General features: G+C 37.7%; 1 protein-coding gene across 1 annotated transcript in view; it reads right to left on the reverse strand.

Annotated features, from left to right (window-relative positions):
- cers3a (ceramide synthase 3a) overlaps window positions 1-21,833 on the reverse strand; it is a 29,671-nt gene extending 7,838 nt beyond the window's left edge. Inside the window, exons 1-7 of the mRNA XM_053635237.1 lie at window positions 21,497-21,833; window positions 16,030-16,212; window positions 12,317-12,434; window positions 8,774-8,892; window positions 7,128-7,185; window positions 1,049-1,099; window positions 394-486 (exon numbers count right to left, since the gene is read on the reverse strand). Of these exons, the coding sequence (XP_053491212.1) occupies window positions 394-486; window positions 1,049-1,099; window positions 7,128-7,185; window positions 8,774-8,892; window positions 12,317-12,434; window positions 16,030-16,202 (612 nt within the window). The 5' untranslated portion in view covers window positions 16,203-16,212; window positions 21,497-21,833. The remainder of the gene's footprint in view (window positions 1-393; window positions 487-1,048; window positions 1,100-7,127; window positions 7,186-8,773; window positions 8,893-12,316; window positions 12,435-16,029; window positions 16,213-21,496) is intronic.
- Window positions 21,834-24,496: the final 2,663 nt, after the last annotated feature.

A 24,496-nucleotide genomic window follows, 5' to 3' on the forward strand; every position in this document is an offset into this window, starting at 1 on the left:
TTTTATTATTATACTGTTATTCTTTTGCATCTTTCTGCACTACATGTTATATCTGACACTTCCACACTAGAACTGTAATGGTCGGTGCTACACTGTCTCTTACTGTGCCTATTGTCCTGTTTTAGTAGTTACTGTACTGTCTTGTGTTGTTTACACGTTTGCATGCGCACTTTATGTAGAAATGCGTGGGTCTTATTTAGTTATGTGTCGTCTCATGTGGTTAGTATGTTGTATTATGTAGCACCATGGTCCTGGACGAACATTCTTTCATTTCACTGTGTACTGTACCAGCTGTATATGGTTGAAATGACAATAAAAGCCACTTGACTTGATTTGATCATCAAATGCAAGAGGGGAACTGTAAGAAGAATCAAGGACTTGTTTGAAACTCACTTTTCGTTTCACATCGAACGTGATGCTGAAAAGAAGAGACCAGTAAAAACTCATCTCCAGGATGTAGTACCAGTACTGAGATTCCAACAAGGACTACAAGGAAGAAAAAACAGCAATAAGTCATTCTGCCTGCTACTGTTGATATGCATGTGAAATTAAATGGAGTATTATTACAACAACAAAACAAAAGACCAATGCAGCAATAATAATAATAATAATAATAATAATAATAATAATGTGCAATTAACTGAAGTTTAGCACATATGGGCTATTAAAGATAAAGTCCAGCATCAGAGTGGTATTAAGATGGTCAGTATTAATGACATCAGTGCACTGGCACCACTTTAGAGTTCACTAAACTACCCCAGGTTCGTTCTTTTATTATCATCTAAATATGTTCTGCGATGATGTTGTGTTTGAGCCTGAGAAGAGGTTTATCATGGAGTTTTTATGAGGAGGTTGTAAATTTGAGTATCACATAAACATTTGCAGAGTTCTGGTTCAGTATTATTAAAATCGTATGTGTTTTGTTCTTACTTGTGCCAGTGATAAGAGCAACCCATATTTATTGGGTGTGAAGTGTGAACGCAGGCACGTTAAAGCCTTAAATTCTCACAAAAACACAGAAGATTTAAAAAAAAAAAAAAACACACACCTGTTTTGGATAAGAATTCCACATTTCTCGTAAATTGTAAAACCAGGGTTTCTAAAAAAGAGAATCAAGACAAGAGAATGAGTGAGTCATTGGCCACAGTGTGGAGAGGTCTTCTTAAGACTTTGCAGCTTTCATTACTCCTCTTTGTATGCAGTGCAATACAACAAAGATATTATCAAATGTCTGCCCTACCCTGTATGCCTTGTTCATGCACAAAAGTACTGAGCATTGAACATCTGAAGACCTTTTAAGACTACCGTAACCAAGAGAGAGCTCTGTTTGTTTTGTCTTTTTAATGAAACAAAATTTTATCATCGCTTTGTACCAAATGCTACAAATTCCTGTCTAGTTAATGTTCAGACATTTTAAGATAAACCGCAAATCTAGAACATATAATATGCTTTCCAACATGATATTTGGTATATTCCAGCAGTCATATGCTGTACACTTACTGGCTAAAATGTATTACCCATAATGCAATGTGAGTATACATTAGTTCAAGTTGGTTTACAAATTCTATGCACTATGCAAATATTAAGGTTACACCTTCAGCTGTGTAATAAGCAAGTAGTAATACACAGTAATAACAGCTGAGCTGTTCTAGGAAAATAATAATAGACCGTGTGGTGTGATGTGGTGCGAAATGAATCAGAGTTAAGCTTACCACTCTAAAGTTGATTATTTTCCCATAGCAACATAGTATTTTATTCTTCTAATACTAACATTATTTTCATTTATTAATGATTTTTAAAAATCCATTTATAGTTACATTTAATACTGTGAAACATTATACTGTATATAGCAGGTATAAATACTCACTGCCTCACCAGGCTCTCTTTTATTCCTCTCTCTTGTAGTTAATAAGATTTGGCTTGTCATCTTACCAGGAAACTGCAAAGCCTCCCAACCTGCTTCCCAACTAACCAATGCCTTCCAAAAACGCTAATCTACGTCTGCTCACAGAAAACTTCAGCATATATATATACGGTTTTGAGGGTAGTCCTTCCATAGCAATCTTGGCAAACCATGTGTTCATGGAGCTCGCTTTGTGCACAGGGGCATTGTCATGCTGGAACAGGTTTGGTACGTATGTTATATAGTATATAAACTGCTAATTAAACACACTAGATAAAAGAAGATAGTAAAATTTATTGCATTCGCTCTTCTTTGTGATGTAGTGTCTATGTACACTGTTCCTAACCACACATATCTATTTGTGTTTCCAGGGCCATATATTCATTTGTGAAAGGGTTCCTAAGGTTGTAGTCACAGGGTCACTAAATGTCATACCGCAAAACACCCTTGGATAACAACCAAGTTGAACTCAAATATGTTTAATAAAGGTTTAGTCTGGAACTGTGATATTATATGTTCAGTAAATAATATCTGGCATAAAAGCATAGATACAAATGTTAGTCTTCTACGGGAACATAGGATTTGGCTGAAACATAGGGCTATGGGAACCTAGGGTTATTCCTTAGGAAATTCCAATGAGGGAACTTAGGACCCTGGCAACGTAGATCCTGATGATATAAAGCTGTTAACAAAATTATTGGATACATATGGATGGACCAATTTTCTCAACCATTACTTGTCACTTTATTTAGAAAGAATTCTAATAAAGCATTTTCTTTCAGTCCTTAAAGGGTGTGGAAACATTCTCTATACATCCTTCCATTTTCTGTACTACTTATCCTACACAGGGTTGCGGGGAGGCTGGAGCCTATCTCTGGACAGGGTGCCAACCCATCGCAGGGCACAATTGCACATACACTCACGCACCCATTCACACACTACGGACAATTCAGAGATGCCAGTCAGCCCACAACGCATGTCTTTGGACTCTGGGAGGAAACTGGAGTACCCAGAGGAAACCGCAGAAACACGGGGAGAACATGCAAACTCCATGTACACAGGAAGGAGGCGGGAATCGAACCCCCAACCCTGGAGATGCAAGGCAAACGTGCTAAACTGTCATGTGATAGAACGGACAGACAGATGCAGCAAATGCAGGTAGAGGTGTTTATTAAGATTGGGGCAGACAAATCCAAAACGTAGGTAAAAATCAGATCCAGTAAACAGACAAAAGGTCAGGTGATCAACAAACAGGAAATCAAAGGCAGGACAATATAAAAAAAAAACACTTGGCAAAAAGATGTCAATAACAGAAACCCAAGCAGCACAATAAACAGGCTTGGTATAGTCACAAAGACAAGGAATGCCACATATACTTCACAAAGACTGAGTGCAATGAGAGTCCTTTTATACTGTGGCAGTCATAGTGCAGTGAATTGATTGCATGTGTGCAAGCGAGAGTGAATGTGTCAATGTGTGAGTGTTCTGGGAATTGCAGTCCATGGCGACCATGTTTGTAGGCTGCAGTGCAGGCTGGGAAATGGAGTACATGGCTCATGTGAGTAGACCTAACAAATATTCTAAAACATTCTGATTAGCCTAAAATCACTTGCATAAAAACCTCTTGTGAGAAATAACAGCATCAGAAACTTAACTATAAAATTCTAAACTACAAACTTAAATATAAAAACATATATTAAACATTGCCATTTTGGAAGTAATTTTTGGTCATTCTTAGTGATGAAATACATTCCATTTTCCTGTACGATTGTAGTAGCGGTAAATCCAGTCAATCTAGAAATGTCACACTCCTTCCCCCACCGCCATCTACTGCATGCCAAGAATAAATCACTATACAGTATTTCCTTATACGCTTTTTGCACCAATTTGCTTTTCATTTCCTGTTTATTCTTTCTTATTTTTCTTTCCATTGCACTTGTTTTACTTGTCATGCATTTCTACTTTTACTTTATGTGGTAAAAGTACTGTGGTACTAATTTATGTGGTCAAGAATTTAAAATGTCATATACAAAAGTCAAGAGCAGAAGATTTCCACTACATTTAAATACATGTTGTATTTATGAAAAGTTAAATATATATGTACCACCAATCACTAAAGCCATCCTTTCCCTTAAATGCTGTAACAATTCAGAAACACTGATATAATAATTGTTACCAAAGCTTCCCACTGTATATAACATGAAGCAATGTCATGTGAAACACTTCGGGAGGGAACTATTATCTCTAATCATTTCTATGGCACTTGAAAACAGTAATAACTATTTCAAATTTGTTTTTAAATAATGGCATACTTTTACATGGCTAAAGGGAAGAAGTATTTTAAAAATGACATTAATTTAGACAAATGGTAATTTCCCTTTATTTAATACACTATTGGATGCATTTAGCCAGGCTCTTATTGGGTAAGAAGAAATATTTGTCTCTGAATCTGAAAGCCTCTGAATTTGCTTTTATTTATTTAAACAGAATACAATTTAAGTGAGTAATTAAATATAATACCTTTTTTTCAGGGCCCTACAGGATCTATCGAACAATCCTGGGATTAGCCAGAGTGATGTTGGCCAATCATGGATGACGCTTAATTTACTTATATTCAGGTCGGCTGGTATAAATGGACTAGCAGGGATAAGCCCTCCCTTTCTTTCAAGAAACCAATACAATAAACGGGCTTTTGCCATCCACACTGACTCATTTGCTTATTTAAAATGGATTATTTTTTACTTTTCTTGAAACAAGAACAATAGCACCACCACTGGTCATAAGTAAAAATACACAAAATGATATGAAACGAGGCTGGGACTGAGTTCTTTCCAGCCCAGACTATAGAGTCATGTAGCCCATCATAGACAATCATGCCAAGTGATTACACATGGTGAAACACCCTAGCTTTGGTGTACATCAGGGCTAATTTATTTAAGCCCAACTTGCAGACACATCTGTTCCATGTCATCAGCAGTCATCGAGAAGATGTACGTATGTGAAATACAATAGCAGGAGTAATAAGCATGAAGGAGAAGGAGATGGATTACTTTCTTGATCCTTGATTTGTCAAAATGCCTTTGGAGGAGAAACTCAAAGTAAACAGACTAAGCAAACATTGTCTTGTCAAATTACAAATTACACAAATGGACAAACAACAGGGCTACAAGTTTGTGTGGTTTGAATTAAATAACTGGCTAATGTGAGCATAGCTTTTCTGTTCACTGTGCTTGCTATTCAGAAGAGACATGGCATGATTATGGACTTGAAAGACTATCTGTCTCTCAAAATGCTTGTGTTCTCTTGTGTATGTGTAAGACTTTTATGCTTAATTTTGTAACAGTAAGTCTGAGTTAGGTAGTAAAATTGTAGCCCTCCTTTTAATATTGCGACCAGGTAGGACTACATATAGAAATAAGCATTTCTTCACTGACTGCCACCAAGTGTGTTTAGTTGAGGGTTGATTAGAGCTTTGGCTAGATGTATCATAGATGAAGCTCTTGTGAGCATTCAGCGTCCCATATTGGTAGCAATCCTAAACTGGCTAATTGTACCAAACAACATTGACTATACTGATATCTAAGGTTTGCCATCAGATTGTAATTATTGTGATTACTATTAGAACAAACATAGAATATCATCTCTCTCTCTCTCTCTCTTTCGTTCTCTCTCTCTCTCATTCTCTCTCTCTCTCTCTCTCTCTTTCTCTCTCTCTCTCTCTCTCTGAATCTAAATGTATTATGTGAATACATTATTCTGAATGGCCAGATGTGCTCTGAACAGACATGCTCTAAATGTATGTGTGTGTGTGTGTGTGTGTGTGTGTGTGTGTGTGTGTTTAGAAAGGTTTGCAGGGCATCTGGTTGAGACTAGAGGTGTGCATTGGGTCTATAACAATATAAGTCAGTTGAGTTTTTTTTTTAAGCTTTCATGTAGGGACAATAGAACATATGCGTGAGATATGAAACTTGCAGCAGTTTCAACATTTACAACATCATTAACATGAGCGGTGCATTTAAATCATCCTTAGTAACTGCTTGATCAGGTTTGCAGTGGTTTAAATTAGACTAGTGGTTTGTTTCTATTTTTGGGAAATAGAACCAACTAAGTTTGTGGGTAGGTACAAACAAAAATAATCATTGTGTGAGCTGATTTTAAATAAATAAATAAATAAATAACAACAAAACACATCTCTAGTTGAGACCAATCCTGAAGTGGAGTGGCTGAGGAACTATTAGAGCCAGAATTCCCAGACCATGCTGCCAGTGCTGGCATTTCTATATCTGGGTTTTCCTGTGTCCAGGGGGCACAGTAGTAGGGGGCAACACAAAACAAAACAAAACAAAAAAAAAACACTTCCGGTTTAGGCAACACCCACTAAGGGTTTAAATGGCATTGTGTTACACCCCAATAATGTATGTATCCTGTTTCAACAATGACCATATTTCTATGCTCACAATAGCCAGCTTTCAATACCGATGCTTACAAAGGCGAGTCACTGGTTAGTTGATAATTCAGCTTTGTTTTTGTGTTCCCTCAAACAGAATTTCTTTATATTCACTGAATAACAGCAAGCTAAAGAGCACCAGTGTTGATGCTACAGGTTCTAATGCCTTTCTTGTTATCCAGCCATGGTGTTTTTGATTTAGTCACTCAAAAAAAGAAAAGAGCAAACCTGCTATACAGCTCTATTGTAATTAATATTGCCTACTCAGCGTGGCTCAAGGTCTGTTTCTAGAACCTTCAAACTAACTGTCCCTCAGCGGTGGAATGAACTTCCAACCTCAATTCAGACCGCAGAATCTGTCACTATCTTCAAAAAACAGCTAAAGACCCACCTCTTCCGTGAGTACTTTACTAACCCCTAAAAATGCCAACCCCACATTATCCTTTAAATAAATAAATCAATAAATAAATAAAATTACTCTGCCTCTTATACCTCTACTCTGTGCACTTTGCTTCTCTAGAATTCAATGATAAATCTTGCATGGTAGCACTACTTGAATGAATGAAACTAAATGAATCAATGTGAATGTAAAAGAAATCTCCCTTCATTATGTTGTCTATTCAGTACTACATAAAGCTGCTATGAATCTGGCCTATAATGGATGTCCGACTACAATGAAGTTCATTACCTAACAAGTTTTGCAACAAGTTACACCATCACATTATTGTTGATCTAAAATTATGAACGTTATAATGAGAAGAAGCTAAAAATACTTACATCATGCAGGGCTACAACACCACCAATAAGGGCTCCTAGGTAAAAGACACATCTCCAGCTGTGGAAAACAATGCAGAGAGTCAGTGTGAGGTTTCAGGGGATTGTGATTGAAGATGAATTTAATATAGATACTGTAGCATGCAACTCTTCAAGAAGTGAACCATTCAAACTTATTAAAACATCCACTAAAATCACAGGCTCAAAAAGATCAAGTCTGTCCCCAGTCACTGGAGAAGTAGTTTTTTCTCTCTCCTTCAAGAGATGCAATTTAACTCTACATCAGGGACGTGAAGAAAAGATTCATTTCTTTAAGGGCTCTTCCCATAGTAAGACACTTCAACAGCAGTGGACATAAAATGAATTATATGTCTTTTAGCATTGCTAGTTGTTTGCTACTGAAGAAACTTAAGGAAAGAACTGCAGCAGTAAATAATCCACAAGTTTTCGTTGGGGTGATTCCATGACTAGGATGCCATTTAACCCATGTAACTCTTTACTTTTTGAATCATTTTTGAATCTATGAAAACACACATTACGTCATGTCAATGCCGGGATTGACACCAAACTCCAACTCCCAGAGTATGGCGCGGCCTACAGATATGGCCTCCAACGACTTCAACTCACAGCCATCACGGACACTCTCATGTTCAGGTTCACCTGACTACTCATTGCACTCACCTGAACTCAATCATTTATACACACTGCACTCAAGCACCCTCACTGCACCTTTACTTTGCAAGGTACTGTATATGTATGTGTTCTTTTGATGCAGTCGCTACCAACAAGTTTAACTTTTCAGAATACAAACATCGGTATGCGTTTAGCTAGTATGTGGATGGTGAAACAAATGACATGTATTGTATGTAACAGAGACACCAAACAAACGTGACCATACATTCAGCTACAGATGTATTTCCTCACTGTTTGCACATCATATATACCTATTCGTCTGTCCTCAGCTCCACTGAGGTTTAATCTGACAGCCATATTGTTCTCGTTAAAACTACAGGCTTTCCTGTATTGAAACATGTTTATCTTATTCATGTGTCTCAATCAGTATTAAAAAACAATGATAGATTATCAGAAGATTCAGAGAACTATTTTAAGTGTCCGTAATAACTCCAATGTCATCTCTATATTATTTAAGTCGGAATGGCTGTCTTTTAATATTATCCTGAGCTGACAGGCAAGCAAATGCCCCACCTACTTTATAGAAGAACAACATTAGTGACACTTTAATAAAAATAAGTTAATAATGGGAACTGTATAATCACTTTGATAATCAGCTTCTACAGAATCACCTGAGGTATAAGACACTTGAGCCAGTCACTTGAGCCTCATCATCAATTACTTAACTAATCTCTGTTCACACTAACAGTGTTGCTGAAATAATCACTGATTTATTCAATCACAAGAGCATCGTAGACATTTTGTCAGCTGGAATCTGATCACAAGCTGAATTGATTAGGCTTATGTCTGTTTCGCTATGGCATATGGCTATCCAGCAACTTAATCGAAGCGTGACATTCACTCTGTGAGGAAATCTCACTTAGCTAGCAAGGTTTTTTAGATATCTTTAGACAGACTGTCATTTTTGGCTGTTTGCCAGAAGCCACACATATAGCACTCATAAGTGTTGGACTTACCTAGCCTCTCTGAACTTTTTCAGGACCCCTGGACGCTCCTGGTTGCGTCTCCTCCTGAACCAGCGCTCCACCTGTCTATTGGAGATGCTACATTTTTTTGACAGTCCTTGAATATCTGCCTGGAAACAAAACGAGAGATCGCACTAACTCTTAGTATAGAGATACAGTCACATAGATGCCACTCACTACTGGGTTTTGTATAATAATGTGTTACAAATACACTATATGGTCAAAAGTTTGCAGACACCTGACCATTACACCCATATGTGGTTCTTCTCCAAACCGTTGCCACAAAGTTGGAAGCACACGATTGTATACGATGTATTTGTATGCTGTAGCATTATGATTTCCACTCAGTGGAACTAAGAGGCCCAAACATCTTCCAGCATGATTAGTCCCCTGTACACAAAGCGAAATCTATGAAGACATGGTTTGCCAAGAATGGAGTGAAAGAACTCAACTCCACTGAACACCTTTGGGGTGAACTGTAACGCAGACTGTGCACCAAGTTTCCTCACTTGACATCGGTGCCCAACTTCACTAATTCTCCTGTGGCTTAATGAGCAAATTCCCACAGCCACGCTCCCAAATCCAGTGGAAAGTGTTTCCAGAAGAGTGGAGGCTATAATAACAGCAACTCTGTGTTAATGCCCATAGTTTTGGAATGGGCACATATGTGTCCACATACTTTTGGCCATATAGTGTGTGCATTGTGTGTGTGTGTGTCTGTGTGTGTGCGTATGTGTGTGTGTTACACATACAATTTATGTGCATTTTAATGGGTTGTATAATACCATTTTTTATCCATTATGGTAAGACACTACAGAGGAATAGGGTAATTTAAATAAAATTTTTTAAAAAAATAGCTAGAACAATCAACTTTTGCTAGTTGATTTGCTGATCTTCTTACATGAGATTTTTTTGTATTGGCACTTTTGTGAAAATGTATTTATGCAAATAATGCTTGTCTGATTCAATATGCATATATATTTATACAGATCTAGCCTTTTTATGTTACAATGAAAATGTCACTGTTATTTCAGTTTGAAGAGCCCTCAAGAGAATGTTTCAAGAAAATACCACTCGCTGATATAAAAAAAAACACTCTATGCCATTTTTTCAGTATAAAATCTAATAAATCCAACAATTCTTCTGTAAAGTATGTATAATGTGTAGAAATCTGGATCTGAAAAACAATGATTTTGAAAGAAATGTTTTAATGTGTTTCCACTCTAGTTAGTGTAGTTTATAAGGCTTGCAAAGGAAATTTGCATGTTCATTACATCATAATGACACATAAATTTAAATTATATTCAGGGATACATATATGATTATGATGTGATTGTGCCAAGTGGGAAGAGTGTATACCTTCTTTAAAGTTGCTAAGTTTAAATTAATGTATTTCATGGACAAAAACACTGAAATAAACTTTTTTTTCTGTTGAACTATGATGTTTTTTTTATCAAATTTTATAGTCACAATTTATCCAAAAATGTAAAATAAATAAATAAAATAAAATAAAATAAATAAAAAAGAATCATTGATGTAACCAAAATGGTAATTTCTACCTGCAGTATCTTGCCATAAAAAGCGTCATAATACCACGCACATTTTTCCGTCAACTGATGTAGGTATTGGAGGGTCTGGGTGTGTTTAAGTGAAAAGCTTAAGTCAGCCGTAATGGTGTCACTGGAATTTGAACCATGTGCACTATGTTTCAAATCAGTGCTTAAGATCAAACTTCATTGTTCCTCTGACTTTGATAAGAGCAAGACTGAACAACTAAGGACATACAGTGGGGTCCAAAAGTGAGGTTTCACGCTTTCACCTAGGTTTGTTGATGATGGAGTGGCTGGCTGCCTTATGTCCCAAGGCGCCTCATGTCTGTGTTCCCTTCTGGCGTTCCCTTTTAGTTATGCTGTCATGGCTAGTCTTGCCGGAGTCCCTGCTTGCACTCATGCAAAATACATTGTCCTTAACCATTATGGGACAATAAGCAAACCTAATAATCCCGCCCTGTCTTTCCCTCTCTCTCTCTCTCTCTCTCTCTCTTTCTGTCGAGCTACACATACCAGTGATCCTGACCCCTTCTGCTCTCCAGACCTGTCTGATCCATCCTGATCCAACTTCTGGTTGGAATTCTCATCAATTGGAAGTTACATGCTGCTGCTGAAGATGGCCCCACATGGTAGAGCCTAAAGATCATTGAGACTGCTGAGGATGGTACCATTTAAAAACCATAAGATGGCTTTGGAACTCAATTCATATGAATAGTTATGCTATGATGGCTTAGGACTACAATTGCTATAATAGTTTTAGTACTGCAATTGCCACAAACAGTTTTGCTCTCAAGTCTCCATCAGTGAACAGTGGATAAATTCAACAAAACAGACTTCATGCATTATTTGGCCATGCAGTATTAGCACATTTATAGAAAGAATTTATTTATAATTGCACTATCCAGAGTCACCCAGGTGAGGATGGGTTCCCTTTTGAGTCTGGTTCCTCTCAAGGTTTCTTCCTCATGTCGTCTCGGAGTTTTTCCTTGCCATCGTCGCCTCTAACTTGCTCATTAGGGATAAATTCATACATTTAAAATCTATATCCTGAATTTATATATTTCCATAAAGCTGCTTTGGGACAATGTCCATTTTCAAAAGCACTATACAAATAAAAACTGAATTGAATTAAAAGCCTGAGACCACATTGAAAATCTAGGATTTTATTTATGTATTTATTTATTTTTCGTTTTAAACTAGTAATAAATTATTTAAACGAAATAAAGTAAATGTTCAATATCTGGAATATTTAATATTCAGGATTCTGCACTATTTCAAATGTAAGCAAATTTGTGCTATTGACCATGTTAACTGCTTTGTACAAAAGATCCTAATACCTAATCTCTTCTATTGAAGCATGTGTTCAGATGACACTCCGATGGATTTGATCTAAAATGGATCGTAAGGTTTTGCACAAACATGTGGAATCCATGCCAGCTCGAGTGCACACTGTCATTAAAGCAAACAGGTGGCGTACCAAATACTTACGTAGAAATTATGAAATGTAAATATTTCAAAGATATTTGAAATGTTTCAAAGATTCTACTTTTCACTCAAGCTGATGTCAATAATCTAATTTATAATGAAAATTGATATTTTCAATTAGAAAAGAATGCAAAACAGAAGCATTTCTGATGTTATTCTGTGTCAACAACAACATCAGCTGTTTAGCAAGACAACAGAGAACGCAGCACCCAGATTCTGTTGCAAATTCATATTCTGTATACAAACACATTTTACATATTTATACAGAAAAAAACACAAAGTAGCACTAATGTGTTATTACTGACACAAAATTCCACCCAGTGCAACTCTCAGACTTTTTAACATGCTTATTCTATTATTGCTCAGCCACACCTCAACTGACTTGTCTGGGAATCTTGACGTTAATAATCATTTTGGGTATAAGTGATGAATATGAAGAACTCTGGTATGCTTTTAAGAAATAGATTGACATTTACTGTGGAAACTATATGTGCTTTACCTGTCCTGGGGTTTTGGAACAGGAGGTGAAATAATGCTCCAGAATAGGATTGTACTGGACTTTCCGTCTGTTCTTCTCTGTCACACCAAAGGCGGTTGCGAACGGCGTGGCTATAAACCTGAAAAGGAACATCATTTGTGTTACAAAAGAGCTCACTGAATGACAATATGATACCATAGCTGTTACTACCCTAAAGTGGATTATTTCTTAGTAGCATCACATCCTGAAGTGTTTTACTACTTTTTTACCACCACAATTTGGCAACATTTAAAAAAAAATTATTAAAGAATGACATACTTTTTAACCATTTATAGTTGCATTTAATGCTGTGGAACATCCACAAAGCAAGTCAGTTCTTGTTATCACTTACATTAAAGCCGCTATAAACAGCGGTTCCTTCATCGGTTTCTCCTTTTCTCTTTCTCTTGAAATTAATAATAAAAAAAATGCAGACTGTCATGTTACTGAGGAAGCACAATGTGCGAAGCCCCCCTTTCCTGTGTCATAAAAGTTATAGCTTTACCTCTGACTGTTACTTTGTTACTGTTACTGTCCTCCCAAAATGCTAAATGAACATCTTGTTAAAGGAAATTTCACCATATCGGCAATTATAACTGTATGCAATACAATTTGCAATACAAATCATTGTGTACATTTGTACTATAGAAACAGCATGAGTGCATTAATATAAACATGTGATTTACGGTGCAGCCGGCACTACTGTCTGAATTATGGAAAATTAATCAACACCTTCTGACCAATCAGATTTGTAAGCAGTCGCTTAGAGCCCCTGGACCACCAGGAGGTCACATGATTTGCAAACAGATTATGCAAACAAATCACTTTACTATTATTTGGTGTAGGAGTTTATGAATCAAGTTAATGTAACTAATGTCAGAAGAACATGAAGAAGCTGCGATCATGAGTTCATGATGAGTTATCTATCTGGGGCATGCAAAAAAAAAAAAAAAAAAAAAGGAAAGGAAAGAAGAATAAGAGGAGGAGCAATGGACCTAAAACACTAGTAAGAAACAAATGGTAATTAATTGTATTTAGTCAGTTTTTCTGTTTTCTTACTTCCACTAGTTGATGTGTAATGGAAAAGGTTAGTTGCTAATTATTAGCTAGTATATGGAGTAAGAAGGCCAGCTCATATTAAGTTGCTATGAGCTATGCTACTAACAGTTAATATACTACTAACAGTAACCTGTTCACTTTCAGAAATATAATCAATGCTCAGGTGGTCGAAATGTCAATCACATACAGTTCTCTTCAGAATTATAGCAACTCAAATAGTCACAACCAATGAAGATAATAATAATTTTCCTGAGTTCAAATCTTTCATGCTACAACACTAGCTAACAAGCAAAGCTGCTCTTATTATAAGTTTGGGCTATCACATGGAAGAAAAACAGCAGGTTTACACTGGTCTTATATACTTTAGTACAGTTCAATATAATTGATTGACCTTTCACAACACTGTGCTTCCACTATGTGGTGAAGTGCTAGCTATCATCCACCACGCTAACAATTCCTTTAGCAACTGAAGCAACATTACTTCAGAATGTTATAATTAAAATGTAAAAGACTGTATTTTACTTGGATATATATATATATACACAGTATCTCACAAAAGTGAGTACACCCCTCACATTTTTGTAAATATTTGATTATATCTTTTCATGTGACAACACTGAAGAAATGACACTTTGCTACAATGTAAAGTAGTGAGCGTACAGCTTGTGTAACAGTGTAAATTTGCTGTCCCCTCAAAATAACTCAACACACAGCCATTAATGTCTAAACCGCTGGCAACAAAAGTGAGTACACCCCTAAGTGAAAATGTCCATATTGGGCCAAATTAGCCATTTTCCCTCCCCGGTGTCATGTGACTTGTTAGTGTTACAAGGTCTCAGGTGTGAATGGGGAGCAGGTGTGTTAAATTTGGTGTCATCGCTCTCACACTCCCTCATACTGGTTACTGGAAGTTCAACATGGCACCTCATGGCAAAGAACTCTCTGAGGATCTGAAAAAAAGAATTGTTGCTCTACATAAAGATGGCCTAGGCTATAAGAAGATTGCCAAGACCCTGACACTGAGCTGCAGCACGGTGGCCAAGAACATACAGCGGTTTAACAGGACAGGTTCCACTCAGAACAGGCCTCGCCATGGTCGACCAAAGAAGTTGAGTGCACGTGCTCAGCGTCATATCTAGAGGTTGTCTTTGGGAAATAGACGTATGAGTGCTGCCAGCATTGCTGCAGAGGTTGAAGGGGTGGGGGGTCAGCCTGTCAGTGCTCAGACCATACGCTGCACACTGCATCAAATTGGTCTGCATGGCTGTCATCCCAGAAGGAAGCCTCTGCTAAAGGTGATGCACAAGAAAGCCCACAAACAGTTTGCTGAAGACAGGCAGACTAAGGACATGGATTACTGGAACCATGTCCTGTGGTCTGATGAGACCAAGATAAACTTATTTGGTTCAGATGGTGTCAAGCGTGTGTGGCGGCAACCAGGTGAGGAGTACAAAGACAAGTGTGTCTTGCCTACAGTCAAGCATGGTGGTGGGAGTGTCATGGTCTGGGGCTGCATGAGTGCTGCCAGCACTGGGGAGCTACAGTTCATTGAGGGAACCATGAATGCCAACATGTACGGTGACATACTGAAGCAGAGCATGACCAGTATGCACTATTCCAGCATGATAACGACAACAAACACACCTCCAAGACGACCACTGCCTTGTTAAAGAAGCTGAGGGTGAAGGTGATGGACTGGCCAAGCATGTCTCCAAACCTAAACCCTATTGAGAATCTGTGGGGCATCCTCAAATGGAAGGTGGAGGAGCACAAGGTCTCTAACCTCCACCAGCTCCGTGATGTCATCATGGAGGAGTGGAAGAGGACTCCAGTGGCAACCTGTGAAGCTCTGGTGAACTCCATGCCCAAGAGGGTTAAGGCAGTGCTGGAAAATAATGGTGGCCACACAAAATATTGACACTTTGGGCCCAATATGGACATTTTCACTTAGGGGTGTACTCACTTTTCTTGCCAGCGGTTTAGACATTAATGGCTGTGTGTTGAGTTATTTTGAGGGGACAGCAAATTTACACTGTTACACAAGCTGTACACTCACTACTTTACATTGTAGCAAAGTGGCATTTCTTCAGTGTTGTCACATGAAAAGATATAATCAAATATTTACAAAAATGTGAGGGGTGTACTCACTTTTGTGAGATACTGTATATAGCAATATGCTTAAACATACTTTCTGATGTGTTTTGGTCCATCCCCACATTGTTAAAAATATTGATAAAATATAGCTGAATGAATATCAGAGCAAGTATGTATTGGGGTATTAGGAAGCAGTTTGGTGATTTAGTGTGGTTTATCAGTGTAGTGAGTTTTAGTAATGAAATTAGTAAAATGGGTAAATTATTGTGAAACAGTCTTAGTGTAATGAGCTGTGCGTTTCAGGTAAATGTGCTTAGTGGAAACATTATTGTAGATAGAGAGAATGTTTCTTCATCAGCTCACATTTTTCATTTGCATAAGCTTGGCAAAAGTAAACATTGCAACACATCTTGTCTCGAACTTTGCACGTTCAGCCTTTCTTGTTTAGCTTGTCAGTGAAAGCTGAAATTGTACATTAACCTTAAAGCATAATTTACTTTTTCTGAAATTGTCTGTTTGTCCTCTGGTTGCTTTCAGCTCACCTTTCAAAGACGTAGCGCACTATGAGGAAACCTACTGCGTAAGGCAAGGTTATGTACAAGTCAGACACTTTGGCGTAGACCCGGCCATCCTTGTCTTCTAGGTCTGCCCATGTCAGGTTGACGGGCAGCCAGAGGCGGTCCCACCAGAACCATTCGGAGATGGTCCCAATCATCCCTCCCACTCTGGAGGGAAAAACAATTGCATTAATATCTGTCCATCGGAGCAGATTCCACACATGCATTATGCATCAGATAGAATTAGCATTTTAGCTAGTAGCACCAGTAGTTGGTCTTTGGTGACTGTTACAAAGAGAAAGTGGAAAGTGCCTCGAATACTGGTGTGATCAGATGTTTTTAGACAAAAGCTCAGGTATTCATAAGTACACAGAGACAAGCCACTATTTTCCAATCACTGACTGTAGTCCATCTGCTTATATGCTCTGTTTTCCTCTCTGTCTGATGCATTAATGAGAAGGAACCACCACAGGAACATCACTAACCATATATTATTTGAGTTGTGGACCATTCTCAGCACAACACTGACACTGACATGGCAGTATGGATGACACTGGTACAAGTGCTGAAGTTTTTTAATCATCTGAATGTCGCGGTTTGGTTGAGAAGCAGTCTACCAATGAAAAAATCTCTAGCTAACAGCAGTGGTGTGATCATAAAGAAGAGTATTTAACGGAGCACCTACAATGTGGACCAAAAAGGTCAGTATGTGTAAAATAAAGTGGCTAGGAAGCACACACAGTGTATAAACTCTATGGCAATACTGTAAACCCTGTGAATTATAATACTATAAATATATGAATATATCTACCCACAGAATCACAATCACAATAGCTGTGGTTCTTCTGTTCATCCTACAGCTACACAGCACTGCTGAATGCTTGAATCTTATTGGTCAGCAGGTGTTGTTTAATTTTCTCTAACAGTAGCTCTGACAGTAGTGACGGCTATATTTCAAATCACAGGTTTATATTAATACGGTTGTTCTAATATGCTACAGTTTACACTCCTGGACAAAAAAAGGGGCCAAGCCCAAAATGACAAAATATTAAACTTTTAATGGTCTTAACAACAAATTATTGGTCAGGAAATTAACAAGAATTAAACAAATAGATAAAGTAACCCAGTATGGGATAGCTTTTTCCTTTGATTTCTTGAAATGTTTAAGCCTTGTGGGTAAACCTACAGACAGCTTTTTGTTTTTTATTTTATTTTTACTTTATTTTAATTTTGTACACCCAGACATGTGTTAGATTGAATTTTACATCAAACATTTCAAATCATCAAGATTTTACCTTTGCGTACAATAAGACTACATAAGTGAATTTCCCTGTTTCAAGACTATATAAGTGAATCCCCCCCCCAAACAGTTCACTGCAGCAAAAGTAAACGAGCAAATAGGAGGTGTCAGGAGTGCATTTGTTTAATTCCTACTCATATTCTGACCAATGGTTTGTTGCTAAGACCATTAAAAGTGTAATATTTTGCCATATTATTACAACCCCAATTCAGAGAAAACTGTTGGGAAAATATTGATAATATGGAAAATACTAATAAATACAAAGAGGAGTAATTTGCAAATGTACTTTTACTTAAATTTAAACAATTTTTAAACAAAAAACATATAACTGCAAGGTTGTTGATGTTTTACCTAATCAACTGCATAGTTTTTTGAAGATAAAAGTTTCTTTTGAAATTGATGCATGCAACACATTCCAAAAAAGTTGGGACAGGAACAATTTAGGACTAATAGCGATGTGACAAGTTGAAATAAGAAGGGGATGTGAAACAGGTGAGGTAATCGTCTAATCATAGTATATAAGGAGCCTTCAAAAAAGGTCCTAGTCCTTCAAGAGCATGGATGGGTCAAGGCTCACCAATCTGCCAACTACATTCCCCAAAGACAAACCGGTAGGATTTTGGGCATTTCACCATCTACAGTGCACAATATAATTAAAAGATTCAAGGAATCCAGTCAAATCTCGGTGCGTAAAGAGCAACGCCCAAAACCACTTCTGAATGCACGTGATCTCCGATCCCTCAGACGTTACTGTCTTAAAAACCGTCATGAGTCTGTAATGGATATCTGACATGGGCTCGGGAATACTTTGGTAAACCTTTGTCAGTCAACACCATTCGCCACTGCATCCACAGATGCAAGTTAAGGCTTTACTATGCAAAGGAGAAGCCATACATCAACACTGTCCAGAAGTGCCGCTGACTTCTCTGGGCTCGGTCTTATCTGAGATGAACAGTAGCACAGTGGAATCGTGTTTTGTGGTCCGACGAGTCAACATTTCAAATAGTTTTTGGAAAAAACAGTTGTTTTGTTCTACGGGCCAAAGAGGAAAAGGACCATCCAAGCTGTTATCAGCGTCAGGTTAAAAGCCAGCGTCTGTCGTGGTATGGGGGTGTGTCAGTGCCCATGGCATGGGTAACTTGCACATCTGTGAGGGCATCATTAATGCAGAAAGATATGTACACATTTTGGAACAGCATACACTGCCATCCAGAGCAGGACAACACCAAACCACATTCTGCCCGGATTACAAGCGCATGGTTGCATAAGCAGAGAGTGTGGGTGCTAGCATGGCCTGCCTGCAGTCCTGACCTGTCTCCGATTGAGAATGTGTGGTGCATTATGAAGTGCAAAATAAGGCAATGAAGCCCTGTACAATTGCGCAGCTGAAGAAATGCATAATGGATGAATGGGGGAAAATTTCGCTTGCTAAACTTAACCAACTGGTGTCTTCAGTCAGCGACCAAACGCTTAATACCTGTTATTAAAAGAAAAGGTGATGCTACACAGTGGTAAACAGTCGACTGTCCCAACTTTTTTGGAGTGTGTTGTAGCCATCAGATTTGAAGAGTGTATATTTTCAAATATAAATTAAATTAACAAAGTAAAACATCAAATAATGTGTTAATAATGTGTTTTCAATATAGTACAGGGTGAACTGAATTTTCAAATGACTCTTTTTGTTAGTTTTTTTGCATTTTCCATAGTGTCCCAACTTTTTCAGAATTGGGGTTGTAATAATAATAATAATAATAATAATAATAATAATAATAATAATATAGAGCTAATAATAAACTAATTAAAAAAAACATGTTGTTACTTAACAACAAAAGTGATACATGACCGTCTCTAAGGAGATGTTTATTTAACATTTATGGAAGTAATATCCAGTGTTAGCACTTTCTAACAGTCGTGTAAAGGTTTTCCACTATGGGTAAGTCTTCACGACAGAGGACTTTATATGGTTTACATGACAAGCTGTGGTGTTGTTTTTTTTTTTTTTGCATTTTTAATTTCAAAAGCGAGAAAAACAAAGATGCTGGTGAGGGAATGACTATTCATAGCTGCTATGATATAAGTGATACCTAGAACAAACTCTTTTTGCTGACTTTCCACAAGAAATAAATGTCGCTCACTAATTAATTAAAAATTCAAATCACTTTGCTGTGGTATAAGAGGAATACAAAAAAATGGGATGTGCTGTTACGGAAAAATAATCAACTAACTAACAATCAAGTAACAGTGACTCTGTTTCACATTGCTCTGCATCACACCACCCTACTGTTCATTATTTTCCTATAACAGTAAACCCTATCATGTTTTATTCCTTACATGTTTGTATCATTGTTAACTCTTGTACCACGCTTGTATTGGAGTCACTTGTAAGTCACTCTGTGTAAAATGTCCACCAAATGCAAATTTAAATGCAAGCAGAAATGTATAGATCTACAGCCTCAAGTTTGGGAGTTCCTTATTATTTCCAGTGTAAATATTTGGACTAACTCACCTGCACCTATTTTCCCTTGCAATGAACTCACAGCATGGATCCTAGCAACTGCCTAGAGGCATGATAATCAGGCTGGGGCTCTGAAGGAGTTAATATTCCTATAGTTCCCGGTTTTGGGCCAAAACTAAAAGGTCTCAAAATGTTATTAAAGGCAACACCTTCTCAGAAACCGCTGACCACAAAACAGCTTTGCTGCAGAGCAAAACAGCATAGATGGGGGCAATGCAGGCTGTCCTGAGGCAAAACTATAAGCACAGATCATCACACAAACGTAAACACACCTGCTTCCACCATGCTCGCTTAGTAACGGTGCCAACTCCTAAGTGCATTTACGTGTGTTTTGGGAGGTTCAAAACTCAACAGTCTATTTAATACACCTAGGTGTGTTGATGTCGCTATGAATAGTAAAGTCGGTTCTGCAATTGTACACCGATTCCACACCGACACTAATTATAGCTGAAAGCATGTGAATCTTCAAAAGAAGCCAGTCCCATTCCACTGGTAGGACAGGAAGACCAGATAGCGTACTAACACACGCTTGGTATTTCACCAAATGAATCATCTGTAGAAAACACAAGGTCATGAGGTCATGATTCGTCAGATGACCTCACTCACGTGTAATCAGAGAGCGGAATAATTAACAACAGAACATCCCCAACACACACAAAACACCCAGAGGAATGTGATTCCTCTTTTCTCAGATCAAAAGATACGTTTGATCGCACCTCATGGAACAACCTATTGACGTATTTGTCTGCCCACAGTTCTCAGAGCAAAGAGTGTGAACTATGTCAACAGAGTCAGCTCCACGTGTACACATGTGGGTCAACCTTATCTCCCCCACTCCCTTTCAGTCACCATCATCCTTAGAGCCCTTCTGCCTTGAACTCTGGTAGGGTATCTTAGTGATAAGCAGCCCTGATGAACACGATGAGGTGTAGCCATGCATGACAGTGGCTACAGTTTAAGCGAACCGTTTCTGATAACACAAGCCATGCAAGCCGTTAAAGCAATTCTCACACTCACACTCAAAAAGGTACTGCATTTAAATGTAAGATATAAAAGCACAACAAATCTGTATGTTCTTGGAAAAAGAAATCCTTTGTGGGATTTGTTATAAATCTGTGTATTACTAAACTATAGGGTAAGGACAAAATGTAGCCTCTCGTTGACCCATGTGAGTTCAGATATTACTTTGGCCCTTAGGTGCCAAATTGTTTCCAGGAGAACCCGATGAACACACACATTGCTCTGTAAGGAGGTATTAAAGCTGGCTGAGAATGCTATAATTAAATCTTGTAAAGGAGGAATTGTATTGGAGTTGCCATGAGAGAAGGTGTTAACACCTCTAACATTGAGTAAGAAGCACTCACTGAGAGTGAGGAAGAAAAGGAAGAAAAATGCACTCAAATATCAAGTATCTTGTGCAATATCCAGGAAGTAAGTTTCAAAGTAAAAAAGAAAAAAAAAGTTCCCCAGAACTTGCCCCATCAAAATGAAACAACTTCTGTGTATTTAAAAAGAAACAGAGAAAAAAATCTCACAATCTACGTTTGAGGCCATTTCTCCACTAGAAGAAAAAGTGTCAAATCTAAGTGTACAAGGTGAGAGGAAGGCAGCTTTAAATATACGAGGGCCACCCTTACCTGCCTGAGCAGACGTCGCAGTCTTCTCCCGGCTCTTCACTTCAGAGTGTGTGTGTGTGTGTGAGTGTGTGTGGAAACCCGAAGCGCTAGGTAAACTGAGCATGACAGCAGAGCGCAGCACCCAGCAAACTAAAATGCTCTTTGTTTAGAATTCCTCATAGGCACACCCAGCTTAGTTCCAACACACTGACTCCTTCTTCCTCTCCCTCCCTCTGCTCCTCCTCCCTTCTCTACCTTCCCCAGGTAAGCGAGGATTCGTCAGCTGACTGACACACTCTGCTGCAGCATAAATAAATAAATAAATAAAAATACAGTGCCCAAAAGACTCATCTGGATTGAGACTAGAGTGCAGTTTACACCTCTGTATCTTTTGATCTCTATATATTTTTAACAAATTTAATTTTAACCAGCCATACCATCTCACCTCGTTTCATTTCAATTAAATTCAAATTTATATATATATATATATATATATATATATATATATATATATATATATGTACACATATATATATGCATATATAAACACACACACACACACACACATATATATATATATATATATATATATATATATATATATATATATATATATATATATATATATATAAGTGTGTGTGTGTGTATGTATGTATGTATGTATTTGTATAGAGCGATTGTGTAGCACTATTAACAATAGATATTGTCACAAAGCAGCAGAAATCTGATTGTATATTTAGATCCCTAATGAGCAAGCCAGTGGCAAGGAGAAACTCCTTGTGATGACATGAGGAAGAAACCTTAATAGGAGCCAGTAATCTTCTGTATGACACCGGATAATGGGATTATTAATATTAGAAGATTACCCTTCTATAACTTTTTACATTAAAGTCCACCAGTGCTGTGTGCTGAAAGGATGTCCAGAATAAACATAGTATATAGTAAATAAGTGTCCTGGGATGAGGACAGGACTATATGTCTTTATGAGAGATTATATTTCATACAGCATTTCTTATATTAATTCAAAGGTAAAATGTGATTTATTTATCTTTTATGCAAAGAGAGAAATTAAAAGGTTTTTATTAGAACTCTGTGTGTGTGTGTGTGTGTATGTGTGTGTGTGTGTGTGTGTGTGTGTGTGTCTGTTTATGTGCATATGTATTGGTGTATAAATGTTATAAGCCCAGAATTACCATCACTGACGTTACACTGCCTGACTGATGTTTAAGTGCTTCGGAATATGATTACATCAGTCATCCTGTTGAATGAGTTTATTAAAGGCATGGGTTGTGTTTTCCTAAGAGGAGTAGCAAGGCCATACTGCGGTGATGACATCACACTCAATTACTGATTAACCTTCTTCAACCTATTAATGTTTAATAAGTTAACTCCTATAAACTGCCAGGAGACGTCAGTGGATCCAGACTTACATTCATCACTCCTGTGACTTCATACCTTTCCGATTAGTTCTATATGGTTATTGATAGTAGTTATTTATTATTATTATTATTATTATTATTATTATTATTATTATTATTATTATATGCTTTAATATGAATAACTGCACAATAAGCTGGAGCAGTAAGGGGTTAAAAACCCATATAATTGGTTTGGATGATAATATTAAAAGACCACGTTTTACACCAGATCTGCACACAGCATGCTATTTGTATGTGACCAAGGCTTTCAGAAAACTGCATGAAGTCACCAATTCTGGTCCTTGATTGCATGTGAATGCTAATTATGTGCTCTGTTAAGCATCAGTGTTTATATGTTGATCCATTGCTGTTGGAGCTTATCTGCATAAAAGTCTTCCCTTAGGGGAAACAGTTTTCTAACCCACCACATGAGAATTATTTAGTGTTAGTCTAGTGTCTAGGTAGTGTCCTCAACATCTTACTAAGATGTCAGGAACTTAAATATCAAACCGAAATCTATTATTCCTTGCTTTGTTAGTTCAGAGGTGTTGAGACGCCACTGCCACCCTTGAGTCAGTTATTTTTCTTATTAGCATTTTCTAATAAATGAGCAAGGCCAGGGTGATGTTGACTATTTTCCTATAATGCTTTATTCCACTTATACCGCAGCAATTTTGCAATAATTGCTATTTTCCTTTGTTTAAAACAAAAGCTAAATGCTTTAGCAGCTAAACAGGGGATTCCTTACCAGGCTCTCTCATGTGTTCTTAAAGGAGCTGCATTACATATGACTTTAAAATACAAAGTGCTGGCTCAATGGGTCTCTTTTTAAATGTGAAATAAATGTTCTTTTTAAATAAGTCTTGACCATACCAACTTGTTAAAATACACATTTTTTTGTTAAAGAACAGCATTTGTTTAAAAAAAAAAAAAAAAAGCCATACATTATTTAAAAGAATCCATTTATGTAGTTTAATTAAATGATGCAGAGAGTCCACAGAACAAGTCCCTCTGACTTTTTAGACAACAGAAATTATATGTTTTAACATATACCTGTGAGGGCACACTGTGGCTTAGTGGTTAGCACGTTCGCCTCACACCTCCAGGGTTGGGGGTTAGATTCCCACCGTGGCCCTGTGTGTGTGGAGTTTGCATGTTCTCCCCGTGCTGCGGGGGTTTCCTCTGGGTACTCCGGTTTCCGCCCCCAGTCCAAAGACATGCATGGTAGGCTGATTGGCATGTCCAAAGTGTCCGTAGTGTATGAATGGGTATGTGAGTGTGTATGTGATTGTGCCCTGCAATGTATTGGCACCCTGTCCAGAATCACTAGCACTGTTGTATAAACAATAAAATGCTATTTTACCATCGCCCTCCCCCACCCACAGCTACCATCAAGTGAAAAACCTGAGCTTGTTTTTCTCAGAAATGCTATGTTGACAATTTCTGTTCCACATTCTCTGAAAACTAATATATGGCAGCAGGTTGTTTTATGAATCCCAGGATACGTTGCCTTATTAAGGTACAAAAAGGTCAAAGTCAAGCTGGTATTTGTAGCTAATCATGATTCCCTCCACCTTGATAAAATCCCCAGTTCTGGCTGAAG

The sequence above is a fragment of the Ictalurus furcatus genome, chromosome 10 (genome assembly GCF_023375685.1).
Source record: "Ictalurus furcatus strain D&B chromosome 10, Billie_1.0, whole genome shotgun sequence".
Taxonomy (NCBI): domain Eukaryota; kingdom Metazoa; phylum Chordata; class Actinopteri; order Siluriformes; family Ictaluridae; genus Ictalurus; species Ictalurus furcatus.